Below are 19212 nucleotides of genomic sequence, written 5' to 3'. Positions count from 1 at the left end.
ATAAAAGTGAAATAATCAAATAACTGCTTATAATATCGAATCGTGCGTACATAGCGAATAGTTTTTATCCACATACATTTATTCAAACGTAGCAAAAGTACTTGCTTTTGTAGCAGCGCATGCGCTATGGCTTCTGCGTTCTGCCGAATGTTTCTGGAGTTTGATGTGCTTCAGCTTTTACCTCTGCGCTCCATACATACTCCGGCCAAACGCGATACAGCGGGTGACATTTTGTGACGCTGTCACGTTGAGCAGACAAATATATGTATATATACGTATGCAGGACATGCATATTCGGATTGCCATTAAACGTTCACCGAAGTCCAACTAAATTGCAATATTGCATACTTGCAGCGACCGCAGCGACTGCGATTACCCGTACGTGCGGGGTGTAGTTATTCCATTAGTGTAGTATAATGCGATAAGTAATTAGCTGTACCACCCGAATAAATAAAATAGAAGGCCGCGTTTTCTATCAGGCGGTTCATAAAGAGATTAAACGGCGCGGCAGGTAGTTTAAAAAATTCTGATATGGTTGGGAACGTGACACGGTGCGGTGGTAGGAAAACCGTTTTTCTTGTCGGCTGTGCCTGCGTCGGGGCTTACGTCGCCTACAGATACTGGAGGAAAAGAGAATTGAAATCGATAGACGAAGGTTTCGAGGAGGTCTCGAAGGTTAGGGAGACTCATTCATATACAGCTCCATATTATCGCTTATACATGTATTAAGTCCAACAGTACTTTCACTTGTTCCTTTCATTTAAAACTTCACTCTTATATCTGATTCGTCATCACTCACCGATGGAACAATGAAATTTCAAGTTTTTGTTAACGGCTCATTTCCATTGCTGTATCGAAAGTTGATCTTTTGAACTGCTTAAGTAGCTTACATTAAACTTGATGAAGTCACAACATTATTTATACATTCCATTTTCCATGTAGTAATCATACGTTCGTTATTGTTACGTAATAGATGAAAATTTTTCTATTGCTACTGTCATGAAGACAGTATTATAAAGAACTGCATCGTCACCGTTGACCAATGTACATGAAGTGTTGAATGATCAAGTTTGAACATCATATGTACAAAATATCACTGATGTAATTTCTGCTGATAAACAAGCAGTTTATTTTGATTTTGAGCCATGATTTCACTACTTGTTGCTCTTGGACTCAAATTATTTTTAGATTCTTGGAACTTAGTATCAGCTCAAACTTGACTTTGCATTTGAGCTTGATCAATCAAAACTTCATATACATGTTGATTATTATATCCTTAATACAACTAAATTATTCTGTTTACAGATCGATGATAGCAATGAGAAGAGAGTGCTTCTCCTAGGCTTGGATGGAGCTGGGAAAACTTCAGTTATGAACCAAGTTATAGCAGCTACTGTCACTGGAACCTCTTACTCAGTTCCTCCACCATCAACAAACGGCTTTGCTGTCTTCAAATTCCAAACTGGATCCTATACACTCAACATTTGGGAAAGTGTGTAGATTGTTCAATATATCATTGTCCGTTTGCCCCAATTAGATTCCATTAAATTTCTCTAAAATTTGTCAGAATAACATAGCAAGTTTGAGATTTGATTACTGTTTTATCCAATTTTTTAACAGTCCGTTAGACTGGTATCAGATGATTGTAGTATATTATTTTCAATATACATGTATCAAGATTTTTGATGCTGCATGTGTTTGAAAAAAACATCCATATTTAGAATGTATTAAAAAAATAGTACTGAAACAAAGTCTTATTAGAATCAGAAGTAGGCTTATATTCAGGATCAACTATACTTGGTACAATATACTAATATCAGTGAGGAGATATATATGAGTAGACGGCTGAAAAATTTGGTAAATTTTAGGAACCTATATCCTGACAACTAATTGTTCAATTTAATTGCAACTTTTTTTTATTCAAAAGTAGATATGTCGAGCTTCATTTAAATTGTTTATTATTAGAATCAATTATTAGGAAGCATTTTTACTGGCAATAACGTCAACCATTTTGCTTGACATGTTTTGCAGTGCCTGTAATACCTAAAAAACAGCTCCACCAATTTATTTTTAATTTGGAGACAGTATTCTAGGATAGTTCACCCTTTTTGCCATGATGAAAAACTTTTTTCTTAATGAAACTGTGACCGTTCAAAGTTGAAATTCGATTTATCGCCCAAACTTTACATGTTTTTTATTCGATTTTTGTTAAAGTACGGTAGTTGAAAAAATGCGTGATCGCACCAAAAAAAAAAAAAATATCCAGTAATAAATCGATTTGTTTCTAAATTTGAAGTTGGGTTAACTTTATTGGTAATAACAATGCTTCCTATCGATTGATTCTAATAAGCAAATATGTAAATGAAGCTCAATCTACACATTTTTGAATAAATAAAATCCTCATCGCATTGAATAATTTTTTATCGAAATATGAATTCCTAAGTCACCCATTTTTGTAGCTATCTATTCATATACACCCTCATCAAGCTCTTTATTATCACACATAATTTCGTTCACACATGACTTATGAAATTTCAACTCATAGTTGGCGGAGCTGATGGAACAAGAAACTATTGGAGCAACTTTCTTCAAGATACAGATCTGCTAGTGTTTATGGTAGATGCTGCGGACACGAATAAATTATCACTAGCAGTTTCAGAGCTGAAGCAATTATTGGGTGATCCAAGGATGGATACAGTGCCGATCTTAGTTATTGCAAACAAACAGGTAAATCCTTGAATTTTTGTTTTTTTCATGTTTTCATCGATTCTGTTCCTCTCATCCCCTTTGAGTAATTAAACAAATTCAATCAATACGTATAAAGAAGCATTTCATGTCAAATCAGATGGAAAAGCTTGATTCTTCCTCTAAGGCCATTACAGCACTTACACGTAAATCTCGTAAGTTTCGAATAGTATTGCACCATATTTTTTTAAATTCGTAATGGTTTGCTGTTATTTTGTAAATGAATGTTTCTCTTCGTTTAAATGTAGTTTTTACATGAAATCTGGATAAATCATGTGACGCAAAATGCCAATCAAATGTTAAATTTTTTTCACAGCATGCATTATCGTTTGTCAATGTTACTCAATATGGGAATAAAATTATTTTTCCACCACGACCTGGTTTTCAAAAAGTGATCATGAGAATTCTTTTATGACATTATTTGTAGTAACATTCTAAAATTTGTAGCAGTAATAAGAATAATGAAGAGTTAACAAGTCAGAAGTAACATAATTATTTTCTTTCTGGTGTTAGTGGTACCTTAACCAGGAAAGTATACAGTCATTTATGTATTACTGAGTATTAGCAATATACCGATGTAGTCATATAGAAATGTATAAACGAATTTCGATTAAATTTTAGCAAATTTTTAATTTTATAAAGCCTTTGAAAGCTATGCAAATACAATTCCACTCCTGGATGTCAATAATTATCAAAATCGATGCAACGAAAAAATCATTCGTCTTCCAACATCAATATTTCGAACAATAAAATTTAAACCCCCCCCCCCCCCCCCCCCTATGTCACATTGATTATGCCGTTTTATTGATGGATAAGATTTATGAAAACATTACGTGAGAACCATATTTCTAATGGTTTGGAAAAAACTTCTATAAATAGGTAGTTTTAGAAAATATTCATACCAAACTGTGAAGTTATATATAAATTATAATCTATTTAAAAAAAGCTTGTCCCCTGGATGAAATTCATTTCAAGATGTGTCAATGTAACGAAACCATAAATTATTATAATTGCTTTTTGTGAATGGTAACACAAAAACATGGTCGAGTAAAATATTCTTGAAATTTGAGATGAAATATGCCATATAAATGGGATGCATATTATATTGTGCAAAATTTTTGAAAATCATTTTCAGGACTCACCTAACGCCTTGAGGCCAGATCAAGTTAAGGAGGCTTTAGACTTACACAGCATCCCACCTAATAAACACAAAGTTGTAGTTATCGGCTGCCAAACTCGACCACTACCAGACCTTCCTCCTGGACTCACAACCTACACCTGGCATCATCCGTCTATCGAAGCAGTTCGAAAAAAGTTATTCACTATGGCCGCATGAACTTCATTAACTTAATTTCAACATATGCTTAATCTAAGAAATCAATTTATTATAATAAAAAAACCAAGAAAACAAAACGGCAACAAAAAACAACTACAAAAAAGCTCTAGCCGCAAAAAGACATGAACAAAGTATATCAATAGATGGTAAATAAACAGCGCACTAATACTTTTTATGCATTTGATGCATCGGTTGAGCTAGAAATCTTGAAAATATCTTCAGGATACCTCATTTTGTTAATAAACTCTACTAATTGCAGTCATCTTACAATAATAGTTTGGTTAGTTCGCTACTGCAGTTACGTATATTTTTTTTTTTTCGTTCTTGTAATGCAATTTCACAAGCTCATCTGCAGTCAATGTTTTTCTGTCAAATTTGTAAATCTTACGTCTACGGGTGGTGGTCTTCGAAGATTTGCAATCAGGGAGGGTATCATGGATGGATCAAGAGAGAATTTACATGTTTCTATACTATTGTTTCTGAAATGAATTATGTTCCGTCTATTACAAATTTATTGCCGTGATTTACAACGAGCTTTCCTTAGTTTTTTTGTTCTATTTATTATGTACGCAACTCAACGATGAATTCTGCGAAATCTAAACTATTATAGTCGAATACAGTCATACTTAAACCAGATATTCGTACGGAGCATATTACCAACTGAAAACCTTGGAAAAGGTAGTTGAAGTTTTTTACAATTACGGTATTTTATGTTGATTCGAATTTACTTTCGACCTGATAATATTTTGATACGTTTTCAGCTACTAAAATGTTAAAATTTGTCTGATCTTTCAAATTTATGAGAACCGAAGCTGACAACTTGAACATTTTATGTAGTATCCAGGATTGTATCAGTTTGTATGAAAGAAGCATTTGTGAAAACGGAAACCACAATTCTGATACGAATCAAATTTTCTCTGACTTCTTTTGACAACCGAATGATCTTACATTCTATTGTATACCAAGTATTAAAACGAATAAGATATAATAAGGTAGAACCAAAACCAAATTTAGACAAATTTGTTTCAATTATTCGTAATTATGAATGATGGTGGAATGAGATTTATTTAATGAGAATTGCAGCTGAAGTATAAATAACTTCTGAATTATTGTTAATGTATTCACGTAGACTGTATAAAAGTATGCATGAGTCGCATTACAAAATAAGACATTTGGTTCATATCAATATTGAGGTGAGATGTATTTTTTTAAAGTTACATATTTTTGAAGTGTGAATAGCGCTCATGTTTTGGCTCTTTTGTATACAAATCTGTAAACCTATGATTAATTATTATTACACCCCGTGAGGTACTGCCTGTATTGATTTTCGCTGATAGAAAAAATCCTCATGAATTCACAGGGTCAATAGTGAACGTGTATCGTGTTAAAATCTAGTTCTCTTTCAGGCTTCGGCATGTGCATGTCAAAAATGGTAATAATTTCTATTGATAAAAATCTGAGGATAATAAAAACAACATTTAACCGTCAGGGTAGTGCCATATGAGAAATCGATGTACTGTTACTTGTCATTAATATAATAAAAATTCATTCAATAATATCACAGAGTTTTCATTCCGCTAAAAATGCTGTAGCACCAACTAAAGTGGAAATAGAAACGAAAAATATAGATGCTGCATTCACCAAAGATTTTGGATTTTTATAACAGAATTTTTATTATTATATTTACAGCAATACTTGGTCAGAAAAGATATGAATTTTGTACAATACAAAAAGAGGGTACTATTTTAATCACTCTCATCATTGCTGTGTGTTAGGAATTCACCATCGTCTAATATATCATCTTCCGAAAGTTCTTCCTCGCCCATATCGCTCAGATTAACAAATCCATCAGCTGGATTATCTCCATCTAGTGATGCTTCTTCATCATCATTGTCGCTGTCACTAGAGTCGCATTTTTGTAGCACCAAGTTACTCTTTCGACGCTTATTAGCCGAATCTTCAGTTTGATTTTCTTCAACTAAGTTACAGTAATTCCGCGAATTAGAATTATGCTTATGGTCTATCGGTATATTTTTTTCATTCAAATCCAGTTGTTTTCTATTTCGATTTGCATTCTTCAGCTTAGCAGATGTTTTTTTATCTGTTTCAACAGGTGCATGTTCAGCATCACTCTCATCGTCAGAGAATAGTTTCAATTTTTTCAATCCATTCTTGCTGTGAATACTATTGGCATTGTTTGTATCATCACTCAAATTTTTATTGCCAATATGGAATTCATCAGTCTCATCGTCATCTCCAATGGACTCAACTTCCCACAGTGATTTTCTTTTTTTTACAACTTTCTGTTTGTTCGGAACAGAATGTTTCATTGCATTCTCTTCGCCGATCCTTTTCTTGGTTTCTTCAAGCGGCGTTGGATCATCGAGTACAATTTCACCAGTCTTCAAAAGGTATTCTGCATACTGCTCTGGTATACTTTTGAGTTTGTCTATTTTACCTCGGATTTGGCACCAAGTCAATTGGTAATAATTCTTTTTATCCCTAGCCATAGCCTGGAATAGAAAAAAGGGTAAATTCAGAAGAGTAGTTTAAGAGATCCAACTGCTATTACAATTATTTCTTGCAAATTTTCGTAGCGTCAATATTCTGCAGCATTACATATCAGTACCGTTAAATAACCTCAGGAATAATTAGATGCATAAAGTGGTTTTCATTTTACATTTTGCAAACTGAGGTTTCTGGAAAATTTCTCGATTGTGCGACAAAATGTTAATATTACATATACATTTTGAATGTAAAAAGAATCCCGGCAACTTTTTTGATGAGATCGGAGTTCAAAACAAATAAGTAAGATATGGATTTAAAAAAAAAACCTCGTCAGTCTTATATTTTTGTTTTCTCCTTATGGTTTGATTGGTCCTTACCTTATAATCATCTCCATACTTTTCCATCATATAAGTGATAAATTGAACCTGATTCTTGGGCAGACGGAATAAGCGTTCCCTTGGTGCCTTGGCTTCATTTTCGAGATCGTTGGCAACATGGATCTTTCGTTTGAAAAGACTTATTTGATTCGTAGAATATTCTTCATCTACTTCCTGAACGTTATTCTCGGTGATAATTTTATCCCGCTTAATAACTCCAATCAAATCTTGCTTTATTGAACGAATTTGCAAAACCTCGTTAGGATCGTATGTTAGGCCCATTTCATTTAAATTTGAGCGTATCGATTTCTTGCGCTCCCACTCATTCTCAATTTCTTTGCTAGAAAAAAATGATTGATTATCGACAAATGCATCAAAGAATTGTATCTGAGAATGTGTTTATGTCTCTTGTCATACGTTTTTCCTTTTTATTTTGTTTTAATATAAGAAAAAAATGAGAATAAAGACGAATTGCGAAATGAAAAAGATTTATAAGAATATTGGTATCTTGTGCAAAAAACTTATAATTTCAGTCAACTTGCGATATCAAATAATTCCAATTTATAGGATAAGTCAGATTAGGTTAGGATTGCTTACCAATCGATTTTCGGTAGTTTTTGAAGTTTGTTTCGCAAACGTTTGCGATTCACGTTCGCTCTGAACCTCTTCTTGCGCTTTTGTTTGCGTACTTTTGTCATATTGCGTTTGGTTTTTCACTTTTTCAAATGTTGAATTTCATCCCGAAAACATGTGCCAAGTGTATCATGGCCACATTATAGCATCATCGACAATGAGGACCTCAACTATCAAGTGTCGAGTTTTGGAGTTCCGTTCCTTCCACACAGGTAAGTTTCAAACTGACTGAAGGAACAGAATGAATGCGAATTTGCATTATTTCTAAATATTAAATATTTTTACTATTTCATCATAATTTCGTACGTAAGGGTCATAAAAAAGGAAGCATTTCTATAGGAAAATACGTAAATTGTTTGACGAATAAAGCGAAAAGGGCAAATTTGCTTTCATTCTATTCCGTCATTCCGTTCGAAATTTACAACGTGGGATATAAGATTAGATTTTCATGGGCAGCAAAATTACGCGGCAGCAAGCAGTGCGAGGCTGCGACAGCGAATATTTGTCCGTGAAAATGTGTCGGCAGCGGAAGCAAAATGCTGCCAACAGACATGGGCATACCGCATACGAAATACCGAGAGAGAGTAATACGATTGGAACATCCGACCGACCCACTACAATTTTTTCCCTTCTATTTCATAACCCCGACTACCATGGACGTATAAGAATAGTCAACCCCGTGAGTGTAGTAGAATTGAAACTTCGCCTAATGTCGCATATTATGGCAATGCTTTTTAAGTTCGTTCGTGTTGCGCATAGCTTGCGTGGTGTTTTTCTTACCCGGCTGTTGACACCATAGAGATATATAAAATAGAGCGTGAACAACGGCGTAGCGTCCCGTCAACGGATTTGAATCGGTCCTCTAAAGGACAGAAGCTAATAATTCTCCCGCCCTCTCTGTTGCTCTACCAACGCTGGTAAACGGGGTAGTCACGAGGGGGGAAGAACAGCTAGACAGGCGTGTGCAGATCACCTACCCCCACTCCGCGGGAAGAGGGCCAGGTACGCGGAGGGGGGGATGATTATCTTCCGTGCTTCAGAGAACTGATTTTATTCGCTTCTGAGCGCCGGGCGGCATCAGTCGGTTCCAAACAATCGGGCCGAAATCACGTGGTATCGGTATTAGTTCAACATTCAGACTGCGTTCTTCGGGTTGTGTTACGTTGTTCGGTCAGCGCATTTCCACCATACTCATCTGTGAATAATACACGACGAGCCGCGTGTAGCCTGAAGAAAAACCGAGTTACGAAATAAAAACATCCTGCGAACGTTGAAGGTGAATTTCGTGTCCCGAGTTTTCATTGTTTTGTGTAACTTCGGACTTCTGTGATGTGTATTTTTGTTTTTGTGCGTCGAGTGTCAATTTTATTATTTTTTTGCCTGATTTTCGGCGAATGCGCAGTTGCACTGTTAGCAAATTTATTCAGTCGGTGCAAACAGACAGCTACAGCACAAAAAGTGAGTGTAGGATCGAGTGTTATTGCGGTGTGGATTTGTGCATAAGAGATTAGTGATCTGAATTATGTGAAAAGTGCGTCGCTTTATCGATAAACCTGAGATGCTACAACTACTACATGTGAAAGTGTGGAACAGCCCAGAGTCGAGGTAACAATACTTATTTTAATTATTGATTGATAGTTCACGGTGGTCATTTAAAGCTGAACGAATTCGTAAATATGAAACAAGACATCAGTAATAATTAATTTGAAAACTGAAAAGCCAATTTCCTAAATTAATTCAAGTGTCGTGTTTTGTTTTTCACAGATTTAAGCAGAGACTTCCGAGTAACTTTTCCATTTCTCGGCAACGTTGGTGAGTTTGCATGTGTTAGGTTACGGGTATTTCCCTGGGATTCCTTTGTCACGTGGCGTGGCGGTAACAATTGTTACACAAGTCTTCGATTTATTAGCTGCATGGATAGGCTCATTCACAATCGCAACGTGCTTGACTTTCAGTCGGATCATTTTTTTTTCGCAATGCAATTTAACGTAGCTTACTTAAAGTTAGACGTTTTACACGTTGCTAAAAGTGGAATGAGCATCGCGACAGGTAACCATCGCTTACTCGGCACTCGCGAGATGGAATTGTGTTTCGTAACTGATGTAATAATCTACGTTTGAATTTACCGATGATGCCGTTTAAGTGGTGGGTTCACCTGAGGTTTCAAAAGTATTCAATTATCCACAATTATGCACAGTTAAATTGATAAAATTCCAAAGTCTGGCATAACGTAACGTAATCAATTTGCATCTTATATATCATTTTCAATCTTTTAACAGCCAACAAGTATTGATCAACTGCAGGCTTAGCTCGCTTAGAAAAATGCTAATTAGCATTCAGGATGTTTTAATCAATTTTACCAAAGGTTAATGTACCGATAGTCTGCCAACATTTACTAAAATAACAAATGCAATATTAGAGTTAGCGGGATACAACCGCGATACTGTATTCTGAGAAGGCAGACTACGATACAAAAACATTTTGCTCCCAACAGGTAACCAACGAAAATGTAAGTCAGTGACCACGGCGCAAATGATGAAGAATGATGTGTGTTGGAAAAAATGGAGAATCGTTTAGGTCGAATATAGGTAACCGGGTAGGTAGGTGGACGTTTTGGGATCCGTCGCGGGGTTTATGCATGAGTGTGTGAATCTCTCTTTTCCGTTGGGTGGCTTCGTTGGGAAACAGGCGAGGGTAGGAAGGTCGCGACGTACCGTGATGTTACTAACTTTTGTAATCCACAGCGTCAAACGATCACAGACATTTTTTTCCCAAAAGACTCCACATTCGAGTCTCTCAACCATTTGTAAACATTTGAGTATTAACGGGATTAAATTTCTCTTTTCTTGTCACTTTGCAACGATTTTTCAATCGTTATGCAATTCGATTATTTAGTCATCACCGATCGTTATTCCATTAGATTAATCTCTGTGATCGTCTGAATGGGCAAAACGTATCTCTGGACCATTTATCGCGTTCCGTGGTACGCTAGATGGGGAGAGATGCTGAGCTCGAAGACTTCGCGTCGAAGAGGATCGCCGACCGTCACGCCACACAATAATGCATGCCCTCCAACCTCCCTCCCAGTTTCAATTTGATTTGTAATCTGAGAACAACAATCCGCATAGCAATGTATCTGATATCTAAAAGATGCAGATGCGGATTGGGTTTCTACAGAATTTTTAGGACAAGTCCCAGAATATACAAATTTTTTGACAGTTTAATCTGTCGCGCCTTATTGCGCGTACATTAATCACGAAAATTGAACGCAGCATCATGCGCGTAAATTAGCAACGAGAATTGGACGCAGCTTCATGCGCGTAAATTAATAACGAGAATTGCACGCAGCTTCATGCGCGTAAATTAATAACGAGAATTGGACGCAGCTTCATGCGCGTAAATTAATAAGTGAAGTTGGACACGTTTTTTGCACGTCGATTTTGAAAACAGTATATAAAAAAGTTACGCACTCTCGATGTGCTGATTTTTCAGTTCGTCAGCAACTTTTTAACCGATAAGAAAATTTTCAAGTTCCACGACGCCTTTTGCGCGTGGACTTGATACCTTTCAGTTATGATAGAAAGCGCGACATTTGAAAACCAGCGATCAACGCGCAGGAACAAAAATCTCGGTAGTGTATACTGATAGTAAGAAATCTTGGTGTAATTATTTATGAAATATATCCGAAATGTACAGAAGTACTCGTTTAACTGATCACATTATTTTCTATTTCAGAGTAACAAAACCAATTTTGTAACAAATGCAGTGAGAACTATAGGATGTTCGGTCGAAAAAAATATTCACTTTAATAACTCAAAACAGAAAGAGATGTGGAATCAAAAAATTTAGAATGCTTGTTGCTCAGCAATGCAATTAATAATCGAAGCAGCTAATATTAAAGTGAATATCATGTTGGACTCAACCCATTTTTTGTCAGTGTATGACTTGTGATTGTGCTAACCATACCTCTGTCTGTTTCAGCTAATTAAACCTTTTGTCTGTTTCAGCCATTCAAACTTTTTGTTTGCTTCAGCTAATCAAACCTTTCGTCTGTTTCAGCTAATCAAACCTTTTGTCTGTTTCAGCGAATCAAACCTTTTGTCTATTTCAGTCAAACAAACCTTTTCTCTGTTTCAGTTAATCAAACTTTCTGTCTGTTTCAGCTGATCAAACCTTTTCTCTGTTTCAGCCAATCAAACTTTTTGTTTGCTTCAACTAATCAAACCTTTCGTCTGTTTCAGCTAATCAAACCATTGTCTGTTTCAGCTAATCAAACCTTTTGTCTGTTTCAGCCAATCAAACCTTTTATCTATTTCAGTCAAACAAACCTTTTCTCTGTTTCAGTTAATCAAACTTTTTGTTTGCTTCAGCTGATCAAACCTTTCATCTGTTTCAGCTAATCAAACCATTGTCTGTACCGGCTAGTCAAACCTTTTGTCTGTTTCAGTCAAACAAACCTTTTCTCTGTTTCAGTTAATCAAACTTTCTGTCTCTTTCAACTAATCAAACCACTTGTCTGTTTCAGCTAATCAAACCTTTTGTCTGTTTCAGCCAATCAAACCTTTTATCTATTTCAGTCAAACAAACCTTTTCTCTGTTTCAGTTAATCAAACTTTTTGTTTGCTTCAGCTAATCAAACCTTTCATCTGTTTCAGCTAATCAAACCATTGTCTGTACCGGCTAGTCAAACCTTTTGTCTGTTTCAGTCAAACAAACCTTTTCTCTGTTTCAGTTAATCAAACTTTCTGTCTCTTTCAACTAATCAAACCACTTGTCTGTTTCAGCTAATCAAACCTTTTGTCTGTTTCAGCTAATCAAAGCTTTTGTCTGTTTCAGCCAACTGAACCCCCTGTATATTTCAGTTAATCAAACTTTTTGTACATTTCACCCAATTGAACCTTCTATCTGTTTCAGCTAATCAAACCTTTTGTCTTTTTCAGCTAATCAAACTTTCAGTCTATTTCAGTTAATTAAACCTTTTGTCTATTTCAGCTAATCAAACATCTTACCTGTTTTGTCTAATCAAATTGTCTGTCTGTTTCAAAAAATTAATTTGTCTCATTTTTCGTTAATTGTATGGTTCACTTATCTAAGCTAATTCTTAGTATATTTTTGTCTATCAATATATGTCACTAATGGCATTATCATCTGTTCCAGGTAACTGAGGTCTACTGATATACTGAAAAATTAACGTCTCATTTTTTAGGCATAGGTCTGATTTAGGTCTGGTTCAGGGTCAGTCATTGTGATTTCACCGCTACATAGATTTAGCGATATAGTTCAGAATCACCATGATCACAAAGTGTGGTAAAATTTATTCAGCTCTAGTTTTAAAAAAAATGGTTTTACAATCTTTTATTGCGATCGTTTTAGTGTCAGAGTTATTTTCTCGAGTCGCTCATAGATCATATTTGATTTGTATTTCACTGTAGAATTATACAGCTCTGTCGTCAGAGATTTCTGCATCGTCTTCTGATAGATAAATGCCAAAGTCTTACAGGGATCCGTGTTTTCGATCTTGGTCCAGTTTTTGATTGATTTGCGTATTCACCAGGTTCTCTGTTTCAGTGGTTATCTCATATCTCATAAGAAAAAAATCCATTTGCGAACATCCAAAGTCAATCGTCGTTCGGATATAAGATAACAATCACCCTTCATCCATAATTAAAACAGTCATCTTTCATCGATACTATTCAATGCTACTATTCTCCGTGGAGTAGGCCTACTGGGGATACCACGTAAAAAAAAACGCTCCGGGTGCTCTACCGCTCGCGGTGGTGTGGAAACGAGCATAAGTAAACTTACTTTCACTGATCCAATACTAACGTATTGTAAATTCTTCAAATGATACTTTTATTTACGCGTAAATTTAACTCATTCGATTATGCGTAACGCATGTCGAATGTCGCATATGTAATACCTCCGGATTTCTCTAGTTTAATCAGAGTAAATTCCATGTAAATATATTTTTCTTTTTGATAATTTTCGTTTCTTAATTAAAGTCGAGAAGGTGCACATACCTTTGGCAATTCCAACATCTCTCCCTCGCTTGACCTTTCGCAATCGACACAGTAAAAGCGTTGAATTATAAAATTCGAAAGTTTTACTCGCTACTCATTGAACAACTCAATTTTTCGGAGATAATAGTTCAATTTCAATTGCCTATACATACTTATACATTAATTCCTATTGTTAATGCTGGTTTCTTATGTTTTACATTTTATTACAGTATATGATAATACAGTATGTACGTGTGTGTATTATTCATGTTTCCATAAAATTGTAATAAAAATGAATAACAGCATTTTACGATTTGATATTCTTTTCTTAGCTTATAAAACGCTGAGCGTGGATGCGCGTTTAGACAGAGATATAGGGGGATCCATATGCGGTTTTTTCCTTCTGCTGCGCTTCCGCATTCACCCTTGGGCCACCTCCGTACTTCCAAGGTCTATTCTTACATGTCCATGATCTTCAAAAACCCTGCCATCCCATGTACCAAAATCACACGGAACTACAGAACGGAGCAGATTCATAGCTGTGCTATTCGGCTTCATTTGTCCATTTATAACATTGATTTCTCAGTAACTAGATTTAGTTCAAACACGGATAATTAGTGACATAATTTATATATTTTTATCTAGACTTAATCTATTTTGTATTATTTTGCATCATATAAAAAAAAATTGTAGACGCAAGTAGAGTTTGCAATCCTGAACATCAAGTTGACACTTGTTAGAAGCATTGGTTAGAACTAAATTGTAATTCCACATCTCAGCACAGCATGGTCCTGTGGCGCAACGGATAACGCGTCTGACTACGGATCAGAAGATTCCAGGTTCGAATCCTGGCAGGATCGCTTGTACGGTATTTTTTTTCCAAAAGTTGCGTACTTTTTTGGACGAGCATGATCAGATGGAATAGCAATTTGCAATATAATTAAACGATCTTGCAAATCAACGATTTTGTGGTGTAGAAATCCTCAATGTGGATGTAGACATTACACTTGTTGCATGTGATATGGCTGCAGCTCATACACTTGATATATCGAACATGATTTTTTTTAACAACTTTGTAGTCCGCGACACGTCGTCAGTTCCAAACTGTATTCGTTCTTCGGTTCTATGCGCATAATCAATGTCAGATTATATATTGTATGAGAGCGTTTTGCTGCATTTGAAGAGTAAGCACCCGACATGCACGTATATGTATAATGCATCAGCGGTTTCGGGCCGCAGATGTCGCTGGCTTAAGCTAACCTAACCTGACCTAACCTTAAGCTATATATCCACGAAGCAGGTGGAGTAGTTGGTCGGCGAGTTCGTGCGGCAGCCAAGATGAGCGACAGCGTAGCCTCGGAGTTACAAAACGTGAATTTGAGTGATAAAAAGGCATGAGCACGCAAGTTTCACTATTATAATCAACTTATTCCATTATTCTGTAACGTAAATATGCTGAAAAACCTCGCTTTTCGTAGTCCAAAACTTGCATTATACCACGGCACGGTGCGGACATATGCTTCGGTTGGTTATGACATATTCGTTCTTACACTTCTGTGAATGTAGTTTTGCTATTTGATCTTTTTTTAATCTCTCGAGTTCGTTTAACATAAACCGAAAAGCAGCCCTGACTCCATATTGAGAATACTAAACATTAGAATTCAGACGTTGAAACACTGTTTTTTCCGTTTCTGACGCAACATCAATTACTTGTACCACCGAAGAAGATCGATAGACTAACGTAACCTTAAATTCCGTACGCACATGTGTCTCTGATCTCGTCAATGTATATCAATCAGTCATTATACTTGATGGCTCTGCCAGTATAAACAATAAAACAAAATTAGATTGTAATACGCATTGTTGTTCATTCAGTCAAAAATGAAACCACCGAAAAACAAAAAGCCTCCGCAGGAACAGCAAGGCATTTCTGAAAAGAGACCATGGCCATCTTACATTCAGGTAATACTTCTGTCGTTCACTGAACTTGCTGCAAAATTGACACAATTTTTCTCCCACCCAGGAGCGGCAAGTATTATTTGACAAGCTAAAAGCTGAATACGACGCTGAATTAGCTGCAAAATCGACCTTTGATATTAAGGTGACATTACCTGATGGAAAGCAGGTTGATGCTCAGGCTTGGCGAAGCAGTCCTTATGACATTGCCAAGGGAATAAGCCCCGGATTGGCTGATAACACTGTAATAGCAAAGGTGAACGGGGAACTGTGGGATCTGGATCGCCCTTTGGAAGCAGACTGCAAGCTACAGCTAATCAAATTCGATGATCCTGAGGGTCAGGCGGTCTTTTGGCATTCCTCTGCACACGTCTTGGGCGAAGCCATGGAGCGGGCGTACGCAGGTTGCCTATGTTACGGACCGCCCATTGAGAATGGATTTTACTATGACATGTATCTAGGTGATAAAGGAATATCAAATCAGGATTTTCCCCAGCTTGAAAGCCTAATAAAGGGTATAGTCAAGGAAAAACAGACCTTTGAGAGACTCGAGATGAAGAAGGAGGACCTGCTGGAAATGTTTAAATACAATGAGTTCAAGGTTCGCATTCTTAATGAAAAAGTGAACACTCCAACAACAACTGTGTACCGTTGCGGTTCCCTGATTGATCTCTGCAGAGGGCCTCACGTACGGCATACTGGTAAAGTTAAGGCAATCAAGGTGACCAAGAACTCTTCTACCTACTGGGAGGGCAATGCCGAAGCAGAGACGCTGCAGAGGGTCTACGGCATCAGTTTTCCTGATACAAAACAGCTCAAGGAGTGGGAAAAGTTTCAGGAGGAAGCAGCCAAGCGGGATCATAGAAAGCTCGGTAGAGAACAGGAGCTATTTTTCTTCCACGAGCTTTCTCCTGGATCATGCTTTTTCCAGCCTAGAGGTGCCCATCTGTATAACACTCTGATAGATTTCATCCGCACAGAGTACAGAAAGCGTGGTTTCCAGGAAGTCGTTACCCCAAACATATACAACAGTAAATTATGGCAAACTTCGGGTCACTGGGCCCACTATGCGGAAAACATGTTTTCTTTTGAAGTTGAAAAAGAGGTGTATGCTCTGAAACCAATGAACTGTCCTGGGCACTGTCTAATGTTCGACCAGCGCACAAGATCCTGGAGAGAGCTACCCCTCAGGATGGCAGACTTTGGAGTCCTGCACAGAAATGAATTGTCAGGGGCGCTTACTGGCCTGATTAGAGTTCGAAGATTCCAACAGGATGATGCCCATATATTTTGCACAATAGATCAAATCAAGCAGGAGGTATCAGGGGCTCTAGATTTCCTCAAACATGTTTACTCTGTATTTGGATTCACATTCAATCTATGCCTCTCCACAAGGCCTGATAAGTACATGGGAGAGTTAGCTGACTGGGATCAGGCTGAAAAAGCCCTCGCAGAGAGTCTGGACGCCTTCAAAGAACCATGGAGAATCAATCCAGGGGATGGAGCCTTCTATGGGCCAAAAATTGACATTACCATTATGGACGCGCTCAAACGCTCTCATCAATGCGCTACCATTCAGCTAGATTTTCAGCTACCTATCCGCTTCAATCTGTCATATATCAAGTGAGTTGACGCAGATCGATCTTAGTTGATATTTGTTTCCTCCTTGACGAAGCAACTTGGAAACTAACCAGTTTTGGTTCTTTCAGTCTTAAGCTATTGCTATTTAATTACTACACAATCTTTTTACATTACAGCGAAACAGGGGAAAAAACCAGGCCAGTTATTATCCACAGAGCAATATTAGGCTCTGTTGAACGGATGATAGCCATCCTGACTGAATCCTACGCTGGTAAATGGCCGTTTTGGCTCTCACCTCGTCAGGTAATGGTGATATCGGTCAGTAGTCAATTTGATGATTATGCTTTCAAAGTAAAGCAGCAACTATGGGATGCTGGTTTTATGGCAGAGGCTGATGTTGACCCTGGCGACACATTGAATAAGAAAATTCGAAATGCTCAATTGGCTCAGTTTAATTTCATTATTGGTGAGTAGTATCTCCTTATTTCATCAAGAATCGTAGAAAAAAAAGTGCTTTAATTCTGAAGAGATCGTTTTGCAAAAATTCAAGTTTGACTTTACACATGTACTTCTTTACAGTTGTTGGAGAAAAAGAGCGCAGTGCTGGTACCGCAAATGTGAGAACCAGGGACAATGTGGTACATGGAGAAATATCAGTGGAAGAACTGATTAAAAAATTCAACACATTCAAAGAAACGAAAGATAGAAACTGCGAGGAAAATTTTTAATGCAAACTTGAGATATATTTCAATACGTGCGTCCGCCGTAAGAAAAAAAAATAAAGTAAACAGATAATGATTGATTTTTATATTTTCAATATCGTATGTTATCCACTGCTTATACTTGCACTATAGTTTCTAATAGATTAATATAACAACTTTAGGTCTCTGGATAGCTAGTATCGAGCAATGTTTCACAGCATTTATGAGTTTTATAGATGATGATTTGTATAGGGTCATCTATTGAATACTGACCATCTGTGACCCTTGATCGAGACAACCGCTTATGTGGGCTTCAAGTAAGATCGGTTGCGTCAGTTGTTTGTTGTCAGTTGTAGTGATGGCCAGTATTTAAGAATACTTCATTAGCTCCGACGCTGCGGGAAACAGGCGACCGGTCCCAGGAACAGTCGGCCTTCTCCACCAGCCACACTTCGCCCTGCGAAACCAGCACACTTGCGCATTTGCTTGTGTTTGTGTTAATTAATCATAAACGATGCTGACGAAGGGATTCAAATTTCTTATGCAAATTCCTACATATATTCTCAGTAGTTTCAACAGCTCTTTGTTTAAGTTTCTTATTTTTAACTAATTATTCTCAATTCAGAACGCAATATTCCTTGCGTCTTTTATAAGAGTCCATGCCTGAAAATTCAACTGTCTCATTTTAATATTCGTGCACAGTGTGGACAGAACTTCTTAAATAATTCAGGTATATCTCTACAATAGTGCGGAGAATATTAATACAAGGTTTAGAATTTTTTTGCACTTTTATTACACTAGTGAAACTGTGATAAATGACCCTGTAGAACAAAACATCTGAAAACTATTCTTCACATACTTGTTTACACTGTATGCACACGAAGATGTATTAGGTATTTATATTTATTGAACAGTGCAAAATAAATTTCCTGCTTACGTTAACATAAGATGCATGTAACGTATTGTTCTATTCAAATTGATTGAATAAATTATTGGTATTCCTCATTCGTTGAATAATGTTTGTACAATCATTTAGCTGCGATGATTGTGATTTCTTATATCAACAGATTTAAGTACCGTGAGGAATCACTCAGAAGTTTTTTTTTTTTTATTAAATTCAATTCTCTACTCCAATCCCCAGAATTATCCTGGATCGTGTAATAACAATAATAGTAATTACAATCAAACCCGTTATAACCTATATGGAAGATGTTCGATATGCAAAACTGCAGAAAATATTGCTCGGGTGTCTCCGGATCGAGTTCAAACCTCAGCTTGACGATCCGCCTGACAACCGATAAATCAATTTTCTACGTTTCATTAACGCGCTGATGATTTAGATTTAAGTCTACCGATAATCTCTGTAGTATCCTCCC

General features: G+C 36.8%; 3 protein-coding genes, 1 long non-coding RNA gene and 1 other non-coding gene across 8 annotated transcripts; 3 read left to right on the top strand and 2 right to left on the bottom strand.

Annotated features, from left to right (window-relative positions):
• Nucleotides 1-153: 153 nt before the first annotated feature.
• On the top strand, nt 154-5639 carry LOC124178428 (ADP-ribosylation factor-like protein 3). The gene is made up of 4 exons (XM_046561751.1): nt 154-675; nt 1306-1492; nt 2546-2727; nt 3881-5639. The coding sequence occupies exons 1-4, from the start codon at nt 532-534 to the stop codon at nt 4079-4081; spliced, it is 714 nt and encodes a 237-aa protein (XP_046417707.1). The 5' UTR covers nt 154-531; the 3' UTR covers nt 4082-5639.
• Nucleotides 4406-15189, bottom strand: LOC124178423. The gene is made up of 5 exons (XM_046561743.1): nt 15085-15189; nt 12602-12608; nt 7564-7827; nt 6967-7306; nt 4406-6594 (listed from the first exon to the last, which is right to left on the bottom strand). Exons 3-5 carry the CDS (start codon nt 7662-7664, stop codon nt 5827-5829), a joined length of 1209 nt encoding a protein of 402 aa, XP_046417699.1. The 5' UTR covers nt 7665-7827; nt 12602-12608; nt 15085-15189; the 3' UTR covers nt 4406-5826.
• On the top strand, nt 13675-17937 carry LOC124178418 (threonine--tRNA ligase 1, cytoplasmic). Of its 4 annotated transcripts, XM_046561729.1 has the most exons (6): nt 13675-13821; nt 15083-15122; nt 15474-15560; nt 15622-17177; nt 17312-17601; nt 17715-17937. In XM_046561729.1, the coding sequence occupies exons 1-6, from the start codon at nt 13808-13810 to the stop codon at nt 17861-17863; spliced, it is 2136 nt and encodes a 711-aa protein (XP_046417685.1). In that variant the 5' UTR covers nt 13675-13807; the 3' UTR covers nt 17864-17937. The 4 variants fall into 4 exon arrangements, with proteins under 4 accessions (XP_046417685.1, XP_046417684.1, XP_046417683.1 ...); XM_046561728.1 differs by lacking the exons at nt 13675-13821; nt 15083-15122 and adding an exon at nt 14858-14990; XM_046561727.1 differs by lacking the exon at nt 13675-13821 and having other exon boundaries at nt 14986-15122.
• On the top strand, nt 14386-14458 carry Trnar-acg. Its single transcript has one exon. It is a non-coding gene; the product is annotated as a tRNA-Arg (tRNA).
• Nucleotides 17249-19170, bottom strand: LOC124178434. Its single transcript, XR_006869805.1, has 2 exons — nt 18110-19170; nt 17249-17538 (listed from the first exon to the last, which is right to left on the bottom strand). It is a non-coding gene; the product is annotated as an uncharacterized LOC124178434 (long non-coding RNA).
• Nucleotides 19171-19212: the final 42 nt, after the last annotated feature.

This window comes from Neodiprion fabricii, chromosome 3 (genome assembly GCF_021155785.1).
Source record: "Neodiprion fabricii isolate iyNeoFabr1 chromosome 3, iyNeoFabr1.1, whole genome shotgun sequence".
NCBI classification, from domain to species: Eukaryota; Metazoa; Arthropoda; class Insecta; order Hymenoptera; family Diprionidae; genus Neodiprion; species Neodiprion fabricii.
The sequence above is the reverse complement of the archived record's forward strand: the minus strand, read 5'-3'. Positions and strand labels throughout refer to the sequence as shown.